Source organism: Arvicola amphibius, chromosome 6 (assembly GCF_903992535.2).
Source record: "Arvicola amphibius chromosome 6, mArvAmp1.2, whole genome shotgun sequence".
Lineage (NCBI taxonomy): Eukaryota > Metazoa > Chordata > Mammalia > Rodentia > Cricetidae > Arvicola > Arvicola amphibius.
Genome location: NC_052052.2, coordinates 138053980 through 138074259, shown reverse-complemented (window position 1 = coordinate 138074259; position 20280 = coordinate 138053980). Strand labels below are relative to the sequence as shown.

General features: G+C 40.1%; 1 protein-coding gene across 1 annotated transcript in view; it reads left to right on the top strand.

Moving 5' to 3' along the window:
• Positions 1-360: 360 nt before the first annotated feature.
• The window catches only part of LOC119817122, a gene marked incomplete at its 5' end in the record, with an annotated part of 282482 nt that continues 262562 nt past the window's right edge, over positions 361-20280 (top strand). The window contains 3 exons of the mRNA XM_038334317.2: positions 361-436; positions 732-908; positions 17683-17769. Coding sequence (XP_038190245.2) covers positions 361-436; positions 732-908; positions 17683-17769 — 340 coding nt within the window. The remainder of the gene's footprint in view (positions 437-731; positions 909-17682; positions 17770-20280) is intronic.

Below are 20280 nucleotides of genomic sequence, written 5' to 3'. Positions count from 1 at the left end.
TATAGTCATTCCATCCCACCAAAATGAGCTTGTATCTTAGAACAGTCTGAATGAATGCAAACTGAATTGTGCAAGTTTTCTAGTGTTCTTAATTTGTTGAGGGCGCTTTGTATTAATTAAAAATGATAAAAACAACGTATTTTAATGTGACCTTCATTTGGCATTTGTATTAACTTTTCTTATCCTATTTTATTTAATTCTTCCACTTCTGATGTTCAATTAGTGTTTGACCCCTTTAGGAGAGATGTAAATTAAATGACATTTCAATGCCAACCGCCATTCCATATTTAAAATACTGTGTTAGTTGTGGATCATAAATGATGATCTTCATTCTTTAGCTAATTTATTCATTTAACAATTTCCCTCCAGAAGTTTCAGCAGAAGGCTGTGAAGCCAACTAAGCAGAAGAAATCCACGTCGGCTGAATTTCTGATGGGTGAGCCTTGCTTGATGAGTTATTGCTCATAATTTGTGTAAGGATTAATTAACTAATTACAGACAAATGGCTGTGGGCGAAATTTTGCTCTAGCTTGTCAGGGTGCAATTTGTAATTATTTTAATCATTTATTCTTTTTTTTAAGAGTTAATTTTAACCTAATTCTGTTTTGGTGACATTTGAGGACGATACACTTGAGTCTTTCTGCATGAGAGTTACTGGGAGGAATTTTCTGCTTAGCACTGGAATCTGTCCTCCTATTGTGTGATCTTCTGACCCCTTTGTTTTGTTCTAGTTGAAGAACACACAGAAGCTACAGAAGGTGCCGGGAATCCAGGTTTTAACATGAGCAGCCCAGAACTCTCAGCCTATCAGACTCCGAAAGAGAAAGTTATTAGATATGACATGCTGGATCACACCCTTGCAGCTCATCGACAAAACTTCAGGCTGCCAACCTCAGCAGGACCCAAAGGTGTGACTTCAGTCTTGGTTATGCTCACACTTGGTGACAGTTGCTCTCGTCTGACCTGGGCATCCTGAATAGGAACCTGACATTCCGTTCAGACATGCTTGAACAGCTTCTGAGGAGGCTCTGCATGGGGCTGTGTGTGCGTGCGTGCATGCGTGTGTGTGTATGATGAGGCCCTGTGCTGTCATTGGGTGCAGGTGATACATAGCTTTGTGGGTGAACGTTGTAGAGGCATGAACTCACTCTTCTTTGGGCAGATGAGGTGGAGTGGCCTTGGGGTGCCAGAATGCTAAGATTATTGGCTCTGGTGCAGACAGGAGTTTAAAGGATGGCGCTATTGTGTATAGGATGTCACCAGGCTAATATAGTTGACATCTCAGTTGACACCCTAATTTGGGTTTCAGACTATAACAATTTTACCCTTTAGGTGAATCATATTTTTCTGTACAAAGTCTAGAAACATGTGCAAGAACTTACAAATAAATGAAGAAATAATTTTTAATACTTAGAATTCCCTTGTAGTAATTTACTTGTAGGGAAAAGGTTCTTTATTCTCTGGCTGAGGGGTAGCTTGGACCATCATTCATTCTACCACTGTCTGTGGAGGCAAATCTTCTCTCTGTAGATACCTGTAGCTCTTCCTTCTGGCCTGGGAGCTGCATCTCTTCTAAGCACTGATGATTCAATACCTTCAAAGAAAGAAGTCATTAAAACTTGCTGTCTTGGCTCTTATCTTCACCAGTGAACAAGCCGGAAGACATCAGAATTTAATAACCAAATAGGTTTTTGAGGGAATAGGTTCTGGAGTAATGAAGCGTGAGCTGGCACAGATGTGTTCTCTGCTGGTCCCACTTAGCAGCCTCATCAGGATTCCCACCTGTACGGAGCAGGCCCTGCATGTCCCAGTAGGTTAGCTTGTGCTGCTTAACTCCTGAGGCTCAGGGGAAATTCTGCCAGCTTAGAGGTTGCTACACTCTGCAATCCCATCATCCAGATTTGCCTTAAAGAGAAGTAGCCCGGTTCTTACTTTCCTTGCTTGGTATGTACAAGTGCATACTTCCTTGGAAGTCCATTACCCAGTGAGAAGATGAAGGGCTTTCAACAGGCCCATGCTTGACTGACTATGTACTGTAAATTAGCCCTACATTGGCCACTTTTGTACAGCATCTCCTTTAGTTTCATAAATCTCAGGAGTTAGGTTTCAGACAGCAAATTCAGCTGTGCTATCGAGGCAGTCGTAACAGTCATCAAGACCTTGTATGCCCTAAGCTGTTTTTACTTAACATCCCAAAGTCACTTAATAACATCTCCTTGTTCCAAGCATTGAAAGAGAAGAAGACTGAGTAGAAGAAGTTAGACATGGTTGCTCTGTCCTTAGCTCTCTTGCTGGAAATTAGTCACCTGGCCAGAGATAACAGTAAGAGTTTGGGACACATTGTCATTAGTGGGGGGGGGGTTTGGGGGGGTGGGTACACAAGTTTTGTTCTGAAGTTGGAACTCTGTTGTTAAAGAAGAAGGTAATGCACACTGGAGTCAAAGAGCACATCTTCTCTCAGGTCCATGTGGCTGTTGTCTTGATCTTACAAGCAAGGGGGAAGGATTATTTTGGCAAATGATGTCAGAGGTTTCAGTCCTGTGAAACCTGAGTCCTGAGCCCCTGTTGCCTTAGGCTTGGGCCAGCATAGTACATCACCGTGAGAGCACGTGGTGCAGACTCACTGTAGTAGAGAAGCAGGGAAGAGGGGGTGGAGGGGGAGGAGAGAAAGAGACCGAGATGGAGACAGAGATAGGCATAATGACAGAGATGGAAATTTTTTTTTTCTGGAAGACATGAACAAATGTCCCATCATCTCGGATAATGCATCAGCAGTGTTATAATGACATTAAAATCCAACTTAGTGAACCAGATTTACTGGGGTTGCTTATAGGCATATGAGTGAGAATTACTTAAAGGAACATAGATGAATCAAAGGTACCTGCATCTCTGAAAAGCCCAGGCCAAAATGGATGACAACTCATGAAAGTTCCATCTTTGGAGCTCCCTGTACCACTTGCAGGCAGCTTCCCAGGTTGGAGATCCTCCTGCAGGGAGCTCTGCACAGCAGGAGAGGCTCTTCTTCCCAGCAATTGTTTATTGTTCTTATAACCTGGGAGAGGGCTCTTGTGAATACTGTCAGTTTCAGGAACTTCCTGAGACTTCAGAGATGCTTACCTGCTAGTTCTCATTAGCCCCCTTTCTCCCTCGATGAGGGAATGTTTTATTTGGGAAGAAATTATTGTCCAATTCAGAAAAAGAGGATCTTCAGGTAAAAGTACATATTATTGGCAAGAATTAGTCCAAAGAAACATAAATATACTATATAACATGAGTCACAGAAGTACTTTTAAATTTCTAAGAGCCACCATAATAAAATGAGAAAATGTGACTTAAGGTTAAAAACATCTTCTTAAAATAATCTTAAAAACATCTCCAAAATAGCGTCCTATCAACTTGCAATCAATGTAAAATGAACAGACATTTTGTGCTTTTTTTTTGGCAAAAAGTCAGTGTATGTATGTATGATTGCAGACCTCATTGCTATCAAGACCCACTTTCAGTCTCTGATTATTGTCCATGGACTAAGGATCTGTTTCAGAGAGATAAGAATGCACATATAATGTAATAATTTTCATAAGTAATGGTTGGCCTGATTCTGGAAAACAGAGAAAAGCGATAACCCAAAGTAGAGCCAGGTGGAAACACCCCAAGATAAAAAGAGTTTTATGGGAAAATCCAGGAAATGTTTAGCATCTGCACCAATCTAGTCAGACAGTGAAATAGAGGGGGGTTTACCATGTCTGTTCTGGAGCACAGCCAAGTGAGAAAAAGTACATTTGATACATCTCTCCCCCAGTTTGGGAGAGCCTCTAAAAATTCAATTGCAAATGAGATGTGCAATTTTATCGTCTGTGAACAAGGAAGAATATTTTAAATATGTGAATTTAGAAACTGCCAGATAGCATAGAGCACAACATTCCTTGTTAAACAACTTTAAGAACATTTCAGACCGTCTGCCGATGTGATTGCTTAGACAAAGGAGAAGAGCCATACATTCCCCCCATGGTATTGTTGTAATTGGCACAAATTATCATTTTACAAGTGTATATCAGCACACTTGCCTCTTAAAGACACACTTTAAAGAAAAAAAGTCTTAAGTGATGGCAGAATTCCAATGATACTTATTTATATGAGCTATCTCAAGGGAATAAAAATATTATCAGATAAAGAACAGTGTCTGGGAGAGAAAGTTCAGAAGAAGGGTTTTCTAAAATAAACTTTAGATAAGAGAAGATCTCATACATAATGTGACTTGAGCCCTGTAGAGTAAAAGAGCAAGGGGTAAGTACAAACCTGTTGTGGTAACTTGAATGAGAATGGCCCCTATAGGCTCATAAAGTAGCTGTTTGAAAAGGATTAGAGGGTGTGGCCTTGTTAGAAGAGGTGTGTCACTGCAGGTCAGCCTAGAAGTTTCCAAAGCCCATGCCATTCCCAGTTAGCTTTCTCTGGCATATGATCCAGTCTCAAGATGCAGGATCCCAGCTACCGCTCCAGGGCCATGCCTGGTGGCCTATTTCTATGCTCTCCACTATGATGTCATAGGCTCTCACCCTCTGGAACCACGGACCACAAATTAAATGCTTTCTTTTAAACGTTACCTTGGTCATGGTGTTTTGTCACAGCAATAACAAAGTAACACCTGCCCTTTAGAACCAGGTGTGATAAACAGCTCCTGGATAGTCTGCTTGGGTTTTAGGAGTTTGAATGTCCTTCTTCTCCACCGGTGCATCCCATTGTGAAGGCATCACCACGAGCTTCCTTACTGAGATCTTCTCAGGGAAAGTCACGGTGCGTTGTTCAGCTGATGTCCTAGGTTCATATTAGGCATTTTGTTAAGATGTGAATAGTAAGCATTCAGGAGAGAAGGTACCACTCAGACCTTCCTATCTGCTCTTGCTGCACTTGGGGAATGGATGTTTGGCCTTTGCATACCAACTTCTAGCTGATTTCATATTCTTTCATTTACTATTTGCCTTTCCTTTATAGGCAGCTAATGAAAATATTAGTGTGCCACTGAGTTTCCAGAGAGACGCTCACCCATCATTTTGGTTTTGCATAACTTGGGCTCTGCCTTTTGCTCTTTCCAGTGCACACTGCTTTTTAGGTCCTAGCATCCTTGCTCATCATCCTCTTTGCTCAATGCTGGTGATGTGTCAGCCTGGTGTTAACTAGACTTCTAAGTAAGGGAGGTTGAGAATTAGCAGAGTTTGGAAAGGGAGAGAGATAGAGAAGGCACAGCTGCTTATACTTTCAAAGAGAGTGAGGTATTGGCATAGGTTCCTCAGCCAGTGAAGCCTGGGGTTGGGTAAGTAGAAAGGACATCTTTAACATGCATATGTAATATTTTGGCACTAAAAAGGTAGTTAATGACTGGATTCCAAATGGCAGGAATATGAAATCTGGGGCAGGTGTGAGAAAGAGCCATGAAAAGAGTTTAGACAGGGGGAAACAATAATAACTAAGGAGAAATAGATGGCAGGGCAGTTCAGCTAATGGTTAGTGACGTCATTGCAAATGGGGAGATTTTTTTTCTTTTAATACTTCAATTTTACCCAGGTTCTTGTAATGCCGAGAAAGGAAAGGAAATGACTAAAATCGTTTGGTGTATAGCATAGGCAGATAGAGCTGTCCTTACTGTTAAAAAGCAGTTCCTGGGATTCTGAAAACTCCCTTCCTATTCTATCTTGTCTCCCAGACATCAAGAGCATCAGCATCCCAAAGATCCTCTGCTGTATCTCTCATGGCGTCGTCGCCTCAGGATGCAGATGGGCTTTCAGAGTCCTTGCAGGATCATGTTCTACTGAGAGTTCCTTGGTGATGAAGAACAGAAACGATTTAGAGGGAAGGATTTTCTGACTCTGATGGTGTCACTGGGTAGAGACCAACCTGCCTTCAGGCTCAGGAAGCTGGATGAGCGGTGGCTGTCAAAGCAGTGCCGTGTGTTCTGAAAGAGCCTTCGCTACTGGGATGAGTGATTACCATGCTCTTTCCTGATTCTAGGGGAGAACACTGGATCGGTCCTGTGCCTAGGTCACAATTCTACATCCTGAATTTATCACAGGGGAGGGAAATAAAGGTTCTTCCAAGCCCTCCTGGCTTCTCTGGAGTTATCGGCCCATTATGACTACACATGACCACAAATGATAGGAGCTGGAAAGAGGGCTCAGGAGCACCATCTGCTCCTCATGCGGAGGTGGCTTCAGTCCCCAGTACCCACATGATGGCTCACAGCTGTTTGTTTGTACCTATAGTCCCAGGGGATTTAATCCCCTCTTCTGGCTTCCACAGGCATAGCATGCAGGTGTTGTACAAACACATGCAGGCAAAACACGCATCTACATAAAAAAAACTATGCACAAGCCGGGTGGTGGTGGCGCACGCCTTTAATCCCAGCACTCGGGAGGCAGAGGCAGGCGGATCTCTGTGAGTTCGAGGCCAGCCTGGTCTACAAGAGCTAGTTCCAGGACAGGCTCTAAAAAAAAAGCTGCAGAGAAACCCTGTCTCGAAAAACCAAAAAAAAAAAAAAAAAAACCTATGCACAATGGGAACAAGAAATTATGATATAATTGGTGGACAAGAATCAAAAGCAAGACAAATGAAAAAAATAAATATACTAATCAAGAGTATACTTTGTATATGTCTGGGATTATTTATTGATCATATTCTCCTATTGACATAAACAAGCAGAAGTAGTGTGGACATGGTATAGGAACAATTATTTAGACATTATTTATAAAATGGTTTATTTATAATTATGGATATCACTAAATTTCTTTAAGCATCTATTTTGATCTCGTTCATGGAAGAGGACATTTATTGAAAATTTTCTAGTTTCCAGGCATTATTTCAGGTGTAGAAATAGATTTGAGTAGAGAAGACATATAAGACCTTCATTATCCCCAGACATACTACAAAAGCAAGATCAGGTTAAGGGAACTGTGCAATTTAAAACTGGTTAATTCTAGTTAATTGAGCACTTCCCATAAGCAAAAGCAGTATTTACTCACATAAGGTTTTTCCAAGTGTTTTTATTAATAACATTACTTGAATTGGGCACTCTAGAAGCATGAGACAAACAAAAAAAGTATTAGTGAGTTAAGTTAAACCATGAGTTAGGGCTGAGTATGTCCAAAAATGGCTGTGGGCTACAGTGGCCTATTGTGAACAAAGACTTCAACTGGAAGAATAAATGAGCTAGAAATGGAAGTTTTCATAAATAAATGATATGGTTTGGCATCTTAGCAATTCGATAGGAATTGTTTTTTTTTTTTAAGTAACATGCAATTTTCTCTAGATATTGGGTGAATTTTCCAAAACTTCTTCTTGGTTATTGGAGTAAAGAGTTGTATGACAGCGGTGGAATTCTACATTGAATCCAACCTTTGCTATAACTGCGTCATATTTCCCTTTCGGGGAACACCATAATGCCCCTTGAGAGAGGCTGCTAAGGAAAGGGTCAAACATACAACATGATTTTGTATCAGTTTCTCAGGATCAGAAATAAAAGGGTTTTAGGATTATAGTTTTGTTATTTCCCTTCATTTAGAATGTTGTATCTACCCAGTCATGTCCTATGGGCTCATCTCAGGCACTTACCCATCATTCTTAGGGAGATCCTTAACCTGCTTGGTGCCAGAGGCCTTGTCAGCCTTCGGCCAACCTGTGTAACAAGCACTTGTTTGGTGACCTAGAAGGTGGTCATGCCTCCTCTTCATTTGGAAGCATACATGGAAAACACATGAGTACAAGTCTTGACAAAACCAAGGCATATAGTAGAAAGAACATGGCAGGACCAAGAAAGGTATCCACTGGGAACAGGGTTGAAAGTTATACAAGTCCTGAGAGTTAGCGTGGCTACAGCTTGAGAAATACTAGCAGGAAGCCATTTCCTCCCACATGGTTTTATGAAGCTGCTTCATGAAGTTGTTTCATGATGGATGAGTGGTCATTTGTTGTTGGAAGAGCATCATTAGTGTGTGTCGGATCTCAACAGTGGGCAGCAAGGCAAAAGATCATATGGTAGAGAAAGAAAATAATAGGCCTTCCCCAGAAGATGAGCACGGTGAGTTCAGAGCATCTGCTGGTGAAGATCTTTCCAGCAAAAGATTGGGGTCACTTGAATGAAGGACAGGAGATGGGTAATAGTTGAGAGTTAGGGAATCCCGGTTACACTTTTACAATTGCAACCCTCGATTTATCTTCATAACACACGAATATGAATGTTTGGAATAAAAGTAGAACTCAGATACTTGTGTTCAGTTCCTTACCTGAACTGAACATACACTTGAAAGAAGCCATCCCCCCTATAGTACACACAGCCTAGTGATTTTGAAGTGATTTTGTATAAAATGGTTTACATTGTTCTCATTTATAGCTGTTTTTCCCTAAAGATGGGCAACAGGTATTGTATAACATTTATAGAGCGTGTGAAAAAATACATATTTTTTGCTTCAGGACATTTTAACTCTTATTAAGAAAAAGGAAATATATAGGAAAATCATTTGCTTTAGGTTTATTGAACTGACCTGAATTTGTATCTTTAGAAACCATTTGGTTCCTAAGTGATTTTGATCTTTTTCATTGATTTAAAGAACTAAGAATAAGCTCTCTGGAAGATATCTTTCTCACTGAGATATAAAACATTTTACATAGATATTCAATGAGCAGAATGTCATATGCTAATGCTTTATATACACTCAGTTTTTATGCAAATAATATGTACATAAATATTTGATTAGTTTATATAAACAATTTAAATGTCCTTTCCTTATTTTGGGCTTTTTAAAAAAATATGAAACAGAATTTTAGAAGCATTTCCAGTTGGAGGGGATACCCTAGTCAAATATTGGAATTCTGGGAATGTCAATAAAACAGCAAAATCTTAATTCATTTTCTACTCAAAAGACACTGCTTATCTATAGAGACACATAGTCTTGCCCACGAAATGAACAAAGGGTTCATTGTTAGTGTCTTTGTGTGTGTGTGTGTGTGTTCAGACCCACATATGTCTGTGTGCAGGTGTACTTGCTCATGTGTATACTCATCAATTCCAGAAGTGGACGTTCCATGTCTTTCCCAATCTCTCCCCCACTTTAACTTTTGAGATAGGGTCAGCACTAATCTTGGGGCTTACCATTTCTGCTATGGGATTAACTAGTGAACTCCCAGGAACTGCCTGTCTCTGCCCCACCCCATGGAAAGGGTTACAGACACATCTTAGAGTTAAGGATCTAAACTCAACTCTTCAAACTTTCACAGTGTTTCCCCACTGAATCTATTTTCCAGTCCTATTTCTATTTCTTTAGTTGTAAACCTTGAAGCCCACCTGACAAGCAAGTATCACTTCTCCGTCTTCTCTAAGTTAATGTTAGGGAGACACTAATAGATGGGTTTGAAAAGATTGTATGAAGTCTGTCATAGATTGTTGGTTAAAGACAGACGGTTGTAAGATATTTTAGTGGTCTTTAGGTCTTAGGTCAATGGTGATACATGGATTCGCTGAGTTAATATATACCAGTGAAATTTATGTTTCCTTACGATAAAAATGTGAACCTAAGAATCAGTTCATAGGATGGTGAAAGGGGCACTTAAGAATTTCTAAAACACAGAGATTCTTTAAAGTAAACCAAGAGTTGTGTATACAGACACAGGGACTTGCCCTACTAACACAAGCTCAGCTATATAGTAACAACAGAATCTGAAAGATGCCATGTGTCTGATATGCTACTGACGTAATAATCTCTTAGGAGTGGGGCAGGCTGCCAAGTCATTTATGTACATTCTATAAAATATTTGGTGAAATTTTAAAAATATGTGTGTTTTTAAATCAGAAGCAAATTTCTCTTGTGTCAATACAATTCTCTATGAATCTTTATTAGGTCAGAATTTTAATTTGACTTCAATATGTTCACTTCCAATTTATGAAAACATTTAGCACAAATAGGTTTTATAACCTTAGTTTTTTGTTTTTTTTTTTTTTTGGTTCAGAAGAAATTAGTTCTTAGTTTCCAAATAATTTCATTGAGAATTACTTTAGGCTGTGTTTTTCATTTGTTAAAAAAGAACTTAACAAAAGGAAACTTTCTTAACCTTCATATGTTGAATTGATTGAAAGTCCTACAAAAGGTAGAAAGTCCCAGTCATTTTGCTTCATGAGATGAAAAGCTAACCCATGAGTTACCAGATTTGTTGCCAATGAGTTAATAGTTTTGTCTATATTAAATCTAGTGATTCATTATATAATTTGTTTTCATATGGAAACAACGTTTCCATTGATAAAAAATCAACTTCAATGACACTGTAAGTGAAATACATAATCCTAAGTATTCCCAGAGCTATGAGCCGGAGAAGGACTGAAGGTGAAATTAATGAAAGTGTAACCAGAAGGCGGAGGGCTGCGGCTAAAGTCTAACGAGAAGCAATATTCTGTAGGATATTGTTACTAAGAGTCAAACTTTGTAGAAAGAGCATCTTCTTTGGCATGACTTTCGGAGGTCTTTTATATGTGTGGTGAAAAAGAAAAGTATATTTAAACTTAACCTTTGAATCACAGTAGTTACTTACACACAGGAAGCTCCATCCTGTTTAGGTGTTAGGAACTCAGGGACGTGCTTCAGTTCTATGAGGACTGGGGGTCCAGCGAGCACAGGATGCTTTCGTGCCGTGAGGGGAATCGAGAGAAGGCCCTGCAGCAATTATGCACTCCCCAGCACTCTAGTGGCTTCCGAGTTGGAGAGGGCCTCGGGGGGAAGGAAGAATATGGCTCAATTAATTAGAACCTGATAGCAAACTCCAACTATTACCCTATTTAGCTCTTCAAATCACTGATATATGAAATACCCACAAGGCTTGGGAAGGAAGTGAGGCTAATACAGGACACTAGCTCTTATGCGCACTCTCCAATTCTGAAATTCTGGCTGTCGTTCGACTTAGCCACAGACCCCACCTTTCTTGTTAGTGCTTCATTAATTGAACATTTTCATCATCCTAGTAGCTCTAGCAATGCTTCACGTACTAAATTTACAGCTCTGTTAGGGTAACCTTTTGAATCAATGGAATTTAATATAAAAAACAATTTATAAAAAAATAATTCATATCATGACCATTTTTCATAGTTTAGCTTCTCCAGAAGGAAAAAGAAAACTCATATCTCTAATAATTGTGATGACGATAGATGAACTGATATAGAAAACGATTTTTTTTTTTTTTTTTGGTTTTTCGAGACAGGGTTTCCCTGTAGTTTCTAGAGCCTGTCCTGGAACTAGGTCTTGTAGACCAGGCTGGTCTCGAACTCAGAGATCCGCCTGCCTCTGCCTCCCGAGTGCTGGGATTAAAGGCGTGTGCCACCACCGCCTGGCTCTAGAAAACGAATATTTATGACTCAGTTGTGAAAACTTATGTAAACTTACAATTGCGGGGGCAGTTTTCCGAGCTACTCACCACATTCTGAACACACTGGAGTAGGGATCTGTAAAGGTTAATGGCTCCTGATAATTCTTAAGTCATCAATACATCACTCAAATGGTATCTTTTTTTGTCCTATTAGCATTTTAGAAACACCTCTAATGTTTTTCATGACATGGAACCATACTGCCTTCATATTATAATTATACAACATATACTTCTCAATAAATTTATCTTAAATATCACTTTGTCCTGGCTAGTTTTATGTCAACTTACACAAGCTAGAATTATCTAAAAGGAAGGAGCCTCAATTGAGAAAATGCCCCATAATATCTGCTTATTTGGCATATTATTAACTAGTAATCAATAATGTGGGTCCATCCCATTTTTGGTGGTACCATTCCTGAACTGGTGGTCTTGGGTTCTGTAAGAAAACAAGACGGGCAAGGCATGATGAGCAAGGCAGTAAGCAGCTCCCGTCTATGGCCTCTGCCTCAGGTTTCTGCCCTGTTTGCATTCCTGTGCTGGCTTCCGTCTGTGAGGGACTACATTGTGGAAGCATGTGCCAAATAAAACCTTTCCATTCTAGCTTGCTTTCATCGTGGTATTTCGTCATAGCAACAGGAACCCAAAACAAAACACCCTTATTTTTGTCTTACCTACTTTCAAAAAAAGATAAGAGAGCGTTGGGTAACCATCTCAATGGTTTGTGTTTGTATTTTGATCTGTTTCTTTGAATTGTTGTTGTTTAGCTTGACATGTAATATGGTCAGGGCTTGATTTTAGGTGTCTATCTTTAGTTTAGTAAGTAATGGTCTTTTGAGTGGTGAGGTGGGTCAATGCAAAGCAATTAACTAAGTTGGGTGAGGCTTCCATTTCCAACGCGGAAAAGAAAAAAATGAAGCGTGGGCAAAGGAGGAACGAGGAGAAAGATCCTCTCAACATGAATTACCTTTCATTTAAAGGCATTTGTACATTGGCCTTAGGAAGACCTGGAGTGGATTTACTATGATGGAACACATTTGAGTCTGACAGACTTCCCACTACCCTATGTTGTTCTGCCGTCTCCTAATTTCTGCACTTGTAGTTCATGGATTTAGGTAACCTGTCCAGTATCATGGAAATTTAGAGCCAAAATCTCTGTATGAGATTTTCAAGGTAAGAAACTACGATGCAAAAATATGATCTCAAATATTTTTAGCAAGACCATAGGAGTCAAATTAAACTTTGGTTTTCGAGGCTTCATTCCTGTAACATTCAAAGAGTATTCTAATTTGTAATATGTAGCTGTGTGACTATAATCACAGGATAGAAAGTCTTTAGTTACATAGTTATGGGCAACCTTGTATGCAATGAGTTTATGGTGTATCGTAGAAAATATAGTGATTGATGGTAAAAACAAAACAAAACAAACAAAAAAAATGAAACGTGAGCCGAAGCAGGTGGACTTATGGGAAAAATATCAAGGTAAAGCCAGACTACCCCTTCCCAACACACACACACACACACACACAGAGCGAGCGAGAGAGAGAGAGAGAGAGAGAGAGAGAGCGCAGACAGTTGCTTCTGAGTTCCCTTGCTATGAGTGAAGTTCACAATGTTGATAAGAGAGGACGTGATTGCATCACTGGGTCAAGGAACTTGGATGCTTTCTCAAAACCTTCCTCTGCTGGGCAGTTTCACTCCCTTACTGCTCCCAAGGAATTGCTTGGGTGCACACAGGATGGCTTCCTGAGCAAAGTTCATGTGTGGTGTAATTTAAGAGCTCTGATTACGCTCTGTGATACTCTGAGTTAAATGATAGGAAAACCCGATATGAGAGGAAGGGCAGGAGGCAAGTGGGGAATGCTTTCCTCCCCCCATTCAGGAAAACAATGACAACAACATAAGAAACACGATGCTGAGTCTCAGCCCCACACAGCTCATTAGGAAGCTGGAAGGAATGATAGAATATGAGGAGTACTGCACACACCAATTTACTGATTTTCTGTTTTACACGTCGTATCCAACTGCCTCCACATGTATGAAGGCACATGCACACATATAGGTGATTCTCATCTCATTCGCATGGGTATCACAGAGAGTTAACTACCAGCCACATAAAAACCTATTGTATTTGTATTGCTAAGTGCCCTACTTTGAATTTCTCAGTGGGTCTCTTCATTTCCCTGTGAGATGATTTAGTTATATCCAAAAGCATATTGTGAATGATGAGGACGTGTTGAGGAATTCATCCTATTAGTAACCTAGCTTCTGGTAATGTACACCTGATCTTAAAATTGCCCCATTTGATTAAATCCTGATGCTACCCAGTGAAACATTAGCGATGGGGGACTAGAACTGAGAAAAGTCCCAAGATTCCATGGAGCCATACCTTCCTTCACCCCTGTGCCGTGTTAAAATTTTTAGCTTGTTAGGTAAATAAGAGAAGTCAACGGGAAGGAGTGAACCTCTTGATATTTGACAGTTCATCTTTTTTGATTTGGAGAATGACTTACATTGCAACGAGGGGCTGATAAACACCCAATAGACACTGGCGGTGTGAGGTATTAGACAGACACCACATGTCAGAATAAATTAATACCACGCAATAATGGCCAGTATCAGTTAGATCTGGTTCTGGGGCTCTTCATGAAGAAATTTAGATTCTACTGCTTATACTGCTAAAGAAAACTGTAGGTCCTTCAGTAAAGTCAAGTTTACTAAGAAAATGTGCTCACTCTACATGCATGTTTTTGTGCTATTTGGTTTTGACCAGGCTTCTCTGTCCCCTTGGTCTTGACCTGTCTGTTCTTAATCACAGACCTGCTTTAGATACAGCTGTTCTCCAGGAATCCTCACTGAAGCCCAGTTCTGCTGTTCTCCCCACAGACTGTGCCCTGCAGATAAGACCCATAGTGCTTTTTCTTAAAGAGAAAGAAAAAAGATGTATTTGTTATTTTATATGTATGTGTATTTTGCCTGTATGTATATATGTGCACAACATATAAGCAAATGCCCACCAAGCCAAGGTCAGACAGAAGAGGGCACTGGAGACATCCCCTAGAATCAGAATTACAGATGATTGTAAATACCATGTTGGTGCTGGGAACTGAACCCAAGTCCCTTGCAAGAGCAACAAGCACTCGTAACCAATGGACTATCTCTCTGCCATTTTTTCCTCTCTCTATTTCTCTCTTCTTTAAATCTACACACATGTTTGCTTCTTAGACAGTATTCAGTTTAAAAAAGATGTAAGAGGCAGCAAGGCGGTAAAGGAAATCAGACAGGGGAGGGACTAGTTAGGATGAGAAGCATAAACTGATGAAAAGGCTCTAAGTTGCAAGATGTGGAAAGGATCTGGGTCTCATGGTAGATTTTCAAGGGAATTTGATTAAATGAGTCCACATCATATTATGAACACATCCACAAAGCAGGCTCTTTGCTAGGTACCAAGGGCATTGCTGATAGCAGTGAAGTCATTGTCTTTGCCTTAACAGAGCTTCTGTTCAAGTAGGGGAGACCGGCAATGGGTAGTATATTATATGGGTACTAAGCATACAAAACAATACATAATGTAAATATAATATAAAAATATGAATTATACAATATATGACCCTTATAAACATTTAGTATCATTTGAAGGCATATTAAGGGGACCAATTCTAAGCATGTAAGATCTGCCTCTTGGTGTGTGAAAGAAGGTTCAGACATCTTTACTTTCAAGAAGCTACAGGTGTTGTTCCTCAGTGGGAATTACTAAGGGAATTAATTGCTGGAGCTGTGATATTCATAACTCACTTGATCACCCATGCACATGGAATGCAGCAGGAGCAATCTGTGTAGGCATAAGGTGGTTCTCTCCCAATCTTACACTCATGGGTCCCTGAGCGGTGAGGGAGCAGTTTGACCAGCCCCTAAGGAATGCACAGCTGGGCAAGCCATAGCATCTCACTTAGAAGACTAGCAATGACTTGAGAATTTAATGCCAATACAGCTATCCCATGGCTTCTAAGGAGGTTTGTTTCAGGAACTTCCTTTACCATATCCAAGGATATTTAAGTCTTGGAAACAAAATGCCATCATGCTTCCGTGTGAACCTTAAATAAAACTTCTGCATGTATTCAAATTATCTGTAGATTACTTGTATCTTATATGATGTAGATACTGCATAAATGAATATTATATTTTATTATTTAGTAGGAGGAAAATGAAAAGAAAAGGCCTGGTGTGCTCATTGTTGATGCAATGGGTTTTTGTCAGTTTTTTTTTTTTTTGGTTAAATATGCAGGTATATAATCCCCAGGCACCACCTGGACACTAGAGACTTTTGGTTGAAAACAATTTAATTTTGTTTGATTTTTCAAAGATCTTGAATAACTTGCTATTACAAACTAATTGGCTATTTTGGTAGCCAAGACCTTGAGTTTTGTGAAGTGGGTCTCACTACATGGCTGTACTGGTATTGCAGTAGAATAAGGAACACGCCATTAACTTTGCTTTGATAGAGGTGAGTTATTTTGATGGCCTTTAGAGGAAGCAGTTTCCCAGTGCTCTCTGGGTGAAGGGAAAGAGATGAGTGAGCGAACCAATCAACACGTATGCCATCACAATGAAGGATGGCTGAACAAACACAGGACAGAGGCCCAGCTACAAATCACCAAGCTTTATCCTAAGAGGTGACTGTTGTTGACGGATAAATTAGTAAAATTGAAGCACGTTAATTTTTCATCTTTATTGAGAGCACATAGTAAAACAAAAGTTTCTGCTCCTGTACTTTCATCGATGGAATAGTGATCAATGGGGGGAAATTGTGCTGCTTAAGAAACAGAAACCCAATATCCAACCTTGGTCCACATCAGAACTTCCTTTTGCCTTGGGAATGGTGTGCGATGTGGGTTGCTTTTCACCCTGAAGCAAGGGCACCATGCTTGTGACCACACCCTTGGCATGTAGTTGCCTTTCTCTGGAAGTCCGCCTATCAGTCCTGGGGCTTTCAACCTTCAATACCTGTGGCTTCTGCAGTGTTGGAGGCAACTTGAACTCTCCTCGGGGCTATGGAGTGAGTGCAAACTACTATCAGGTGTGTGTGTTGGCGAGTATGAGACTAGATTCAGAACAGTGACTGTGGATCCTTTCTGCACTACAGTCAAGGTGGATGCTGCAGTGAATGTCGGAAACAGACTACGTGGGGAATGGGAGGTGAGAAATTTGAAAGGTGCGGTGCTGCGGTTATTAGTGTATGCTGAATAAAATTGCTAGATAAAGCATTTTTACCTCCTTCTACATCACTCAAATTGACAGAAAATAGGCCAGTAAACAGACCACTATTTCCTTCCTTCTTTCCTTCTTTTTTTAATTCCTTCCTTTTTCCCTTCCTCGTTCTCTTTTTTTCTGTGGTATATATGTATGCATGTGTGTGTACTGGTTGTATGGTCTCTGTATTCATGTATGTGTGCACACATGAATACAGAGGCCGTAGGTCAATGTCGGGTGTCTTCTTGAATTGTTCCCTACTTTAGCTTTTGAAACAGGGTTTCCCACAGAGCTTGAAGTTCAATAATTCCTCTGATTGACCAGCAAAACCAAAGGATCCTCCTGTCCCTACTTCCCCAGGGCTGGGACTGAAAGCTCGCGATATCCAGCTCTTACACGGGTGCTGAGTCCAAATACTGCTCCTCTCGCTCGCGCAGCAGCCACCTCACTGACAGAGCCTCCTCCCCAGCACCTCTTTTTCTTTTCTTTTTCCTTCTTCCTTCTCCTTCTCTCCCACTTTATCTTCCCCTTCTTCCCCCTTCTTTTCATTTTCCCCATTTCTCTTTCTGCATGAATTTTGACTAATTTCTCATAATTAAAACATGACTAAGTTTGTCTCAAACAAACTTCTGTACACAACACAATATGTTTCATAAACTACAGGTCCATAAATAGAATCATGAGAGTCCATAGTTCATAATTCTTTTCCAATTAGGCCCATTTCATGGGTATATAAGTAACATGGGCTAGCTTATTCTGTTTCCTTTTTAATTATTACTGTTCTAAAGCCTCAATTTGATAATTTTCTCATTAACTTTTCAGCAACAGAAAGTCAGCACGAACTTATTTCTTGAATTACTTTTTCTGACCTTCTACAAAATGATAATTACAAAAAAAAAGAGGCCTAGAAAACCTGTAAAAATTTAAGCTTATAAAGTAGCTAAAACGATCCTTTCATGCTGGTGTTGATTTCAAAATTAACATTTTGTTTCATGTGCTTCTAAAATAATCACTGACCCTTACCTTGTGGACTTTCCACAGGAAATGAATACAGCAGAAATTACTTTGACCCACTGATGGAGGAGGAAATAAACTCAAGGCAGCGCCGGATGGAGGTCAGCAGACGGGGTGAGCTAGAATTAAGTATGTAATTTTTGTGTCAGAATATCTCTTCCATTCATGAAAATGAGGTGGGCAAAGATCACACGTTGCAGTTCCAGCTCGTTTCATGGCTTACAATTTAAATGGTAGGTTTCAGCCTCACACAACGTGACGGGCAGAAGAGAAGGAGGTGAATTCTCAAGGACAGCTAGCTGGTGGGATGAAAGATGCAGGATCTGATGTCATGTGCTTTGTGAGCTACTTGGTACCATGGTACCATTCTGAGGCTGTGATTGACAGCATCATGCTGCAAATGCATCTCTCTTTTGGAACTTAAGAGGGAGGTTCTTCAGCTAAGCACAGCTGCCACCTGAGCCCCCTCAGTCTGTCCTGCTCAGGTCCTTGAATCCAATGCAGGGAATGACCACTGAGATAGCAATCATGAAAGCACAGAGATAAGACAGAAATAGCTTCTTCTGTGGTGGTTCTCAAGATTAATTTCTTAACATAATGAATAATAGAGTTTTATTTTATTTTCATTTTATTTCACCATCCTCCTCCTCAACTTTTGCTTATCTCTTTTGTATCCCCAAATAGTATGAAAATGTGCAATATTTTGTCTTTCTCCTTACTATCCTTTTTTGTTCTCCCTATAGAATGCTTTGTCTCTTATCATGGTCCCCTTCTACATGTATGTCTTTATGTGTATGTTAGTATGTGTGTGTGTGTGCATGAGCGTATTGTGTTGGTTATTTTTTGTTAACTTGACACAATCTAGAGTTGCTTGGAGAAGGAACATCAGTTGAGTATTTACCTCTATCAGATTGCCCTGTGAGAATATCTCTAGAGAAATTACTTGATTAATTATTGATGTGGGAGGGTCCAATCCACTGTGGCCAGTGTCGCCCCTAGGCTGGGAAGGACTTCTTAGGGTAGGAAAGCTAGCTGGGCAGGCCATAATGACTAATCCAGTAAGAAGAGTTTCTCCATGGCCTCTTCTTGGTTTCTGTGCCCAGGTTCCTGGTTTGAGTTCCTGTTCTCATTTTTGTCAAAGATGGAGGATGCTGAGGAAATGGAAGCCACATAAATCCTTTCCTTCTCAAGCTGGTTTTAGTCAGTCTTTTATCACAGCAAAAGAAAACAAATCATCTCACTCCCCACCCCCAGCCCCCCCCACATAGATATAGATCTGTAAATATAAATGTAAAATTGCCCCCAAGCTCCTTACCACTGATAAGATTGTTTACAAAGCACTCTAGGGTTTACAAAGGGTACTGGTGGGATAATGACAGTCACAGCCATTTCTTAGAGTCAGGCTCAATACACACACGGCGCATTACTGTGCATCAGACATCAAGTGTGTATGTCTTAGGGAAAGCCTGAGCTAAATTCTTACACATCACAGGGCTCAAGTTCAATGCAAAGGTTATTTGACAAAATAGTTCTCAGTGAAGCAAAAATTAGCTTTTATGTCGTGGAAGTCACGACTGACACCATCAAAAGACTTTTTTTTTTTTTTTTTTTTTTTTTTTTTTTTTTTTTTTTTTTTTTTTTTTTAGGAGAAGGGCTGAAAATCGGAGAGGTTTCCCCTGTCCTTCAGCAGTCAGAATGATGAGCTAGAAGAATGTAGGGCAACTCATCTGATTCGAAACGTTACAATGAAACTGCTTATGTTAAACAAAACAAAACAAAACTAAACAAACCAAAAAGACACAGTCAGGCTGAACTTGAAAACTATAAATCTCAACCTATTTATTTCCCCAAATACATTTGAGAGTTTAGAGTACACTCCAGCGGTCTCTGGGAGGAAAGTTACCTCCCATTAGTTGAAGCTTGTCTTTCTAGCCTTTAAAATCACAGAATATACCTTGGGAGTGTAAGGATGAGCTGACTAGGAACTATGTCTTTATAGGCTACGTAAGATGGATAGACTATTGACAGATAAGTTCTGAAAAACAAGATGTTGGCTGAGTGCCTCTTATCTATAGTGCTTGGGACCAGAAATGTTTCAGACTGTGAATCATTTTTCAGATTTTGGAATGTTTGCATATGGAATATGGAATATGCTGGGAGTGAAACCCAAGTTTAAGCCATTATTTGTTCTGCATTATCTGTTCTGTAAACATCTCCTGTTATTTACGAAGTAACTTATACAATGATTTTAATGAGTTTCTGCATGTGTTCCATGCCCAAGAGGTCCGTATTTGTATCTTTGTGTCAACAGCTTACAGTTCCGGTTTAGAAGGTCTAGGAATTCACCTGCTCAGGTTGGGGACGCTCACATCTGCTGTCTTTATGAGGTACTTTGTTCATCACTGTGACAAATACCTGTCAGAAGCCACCAAGGAAGGATTCGTTTTGCCCCGTTTGTAGGTCCGGTCCAGCTTGGCGAGGAAGTCGGAGCATTGCTCGAGGCAGCTGCTCCTGTTCACTTGCAGTCAAGAAGAAGGAAAAGATGGGTGCTGTTGCTCAGATTCCTCTCTCCTTCCATTCAGTCTGGGCTTCTAAGTCAGTGGAACAGTGCTGACCACTGTTTGC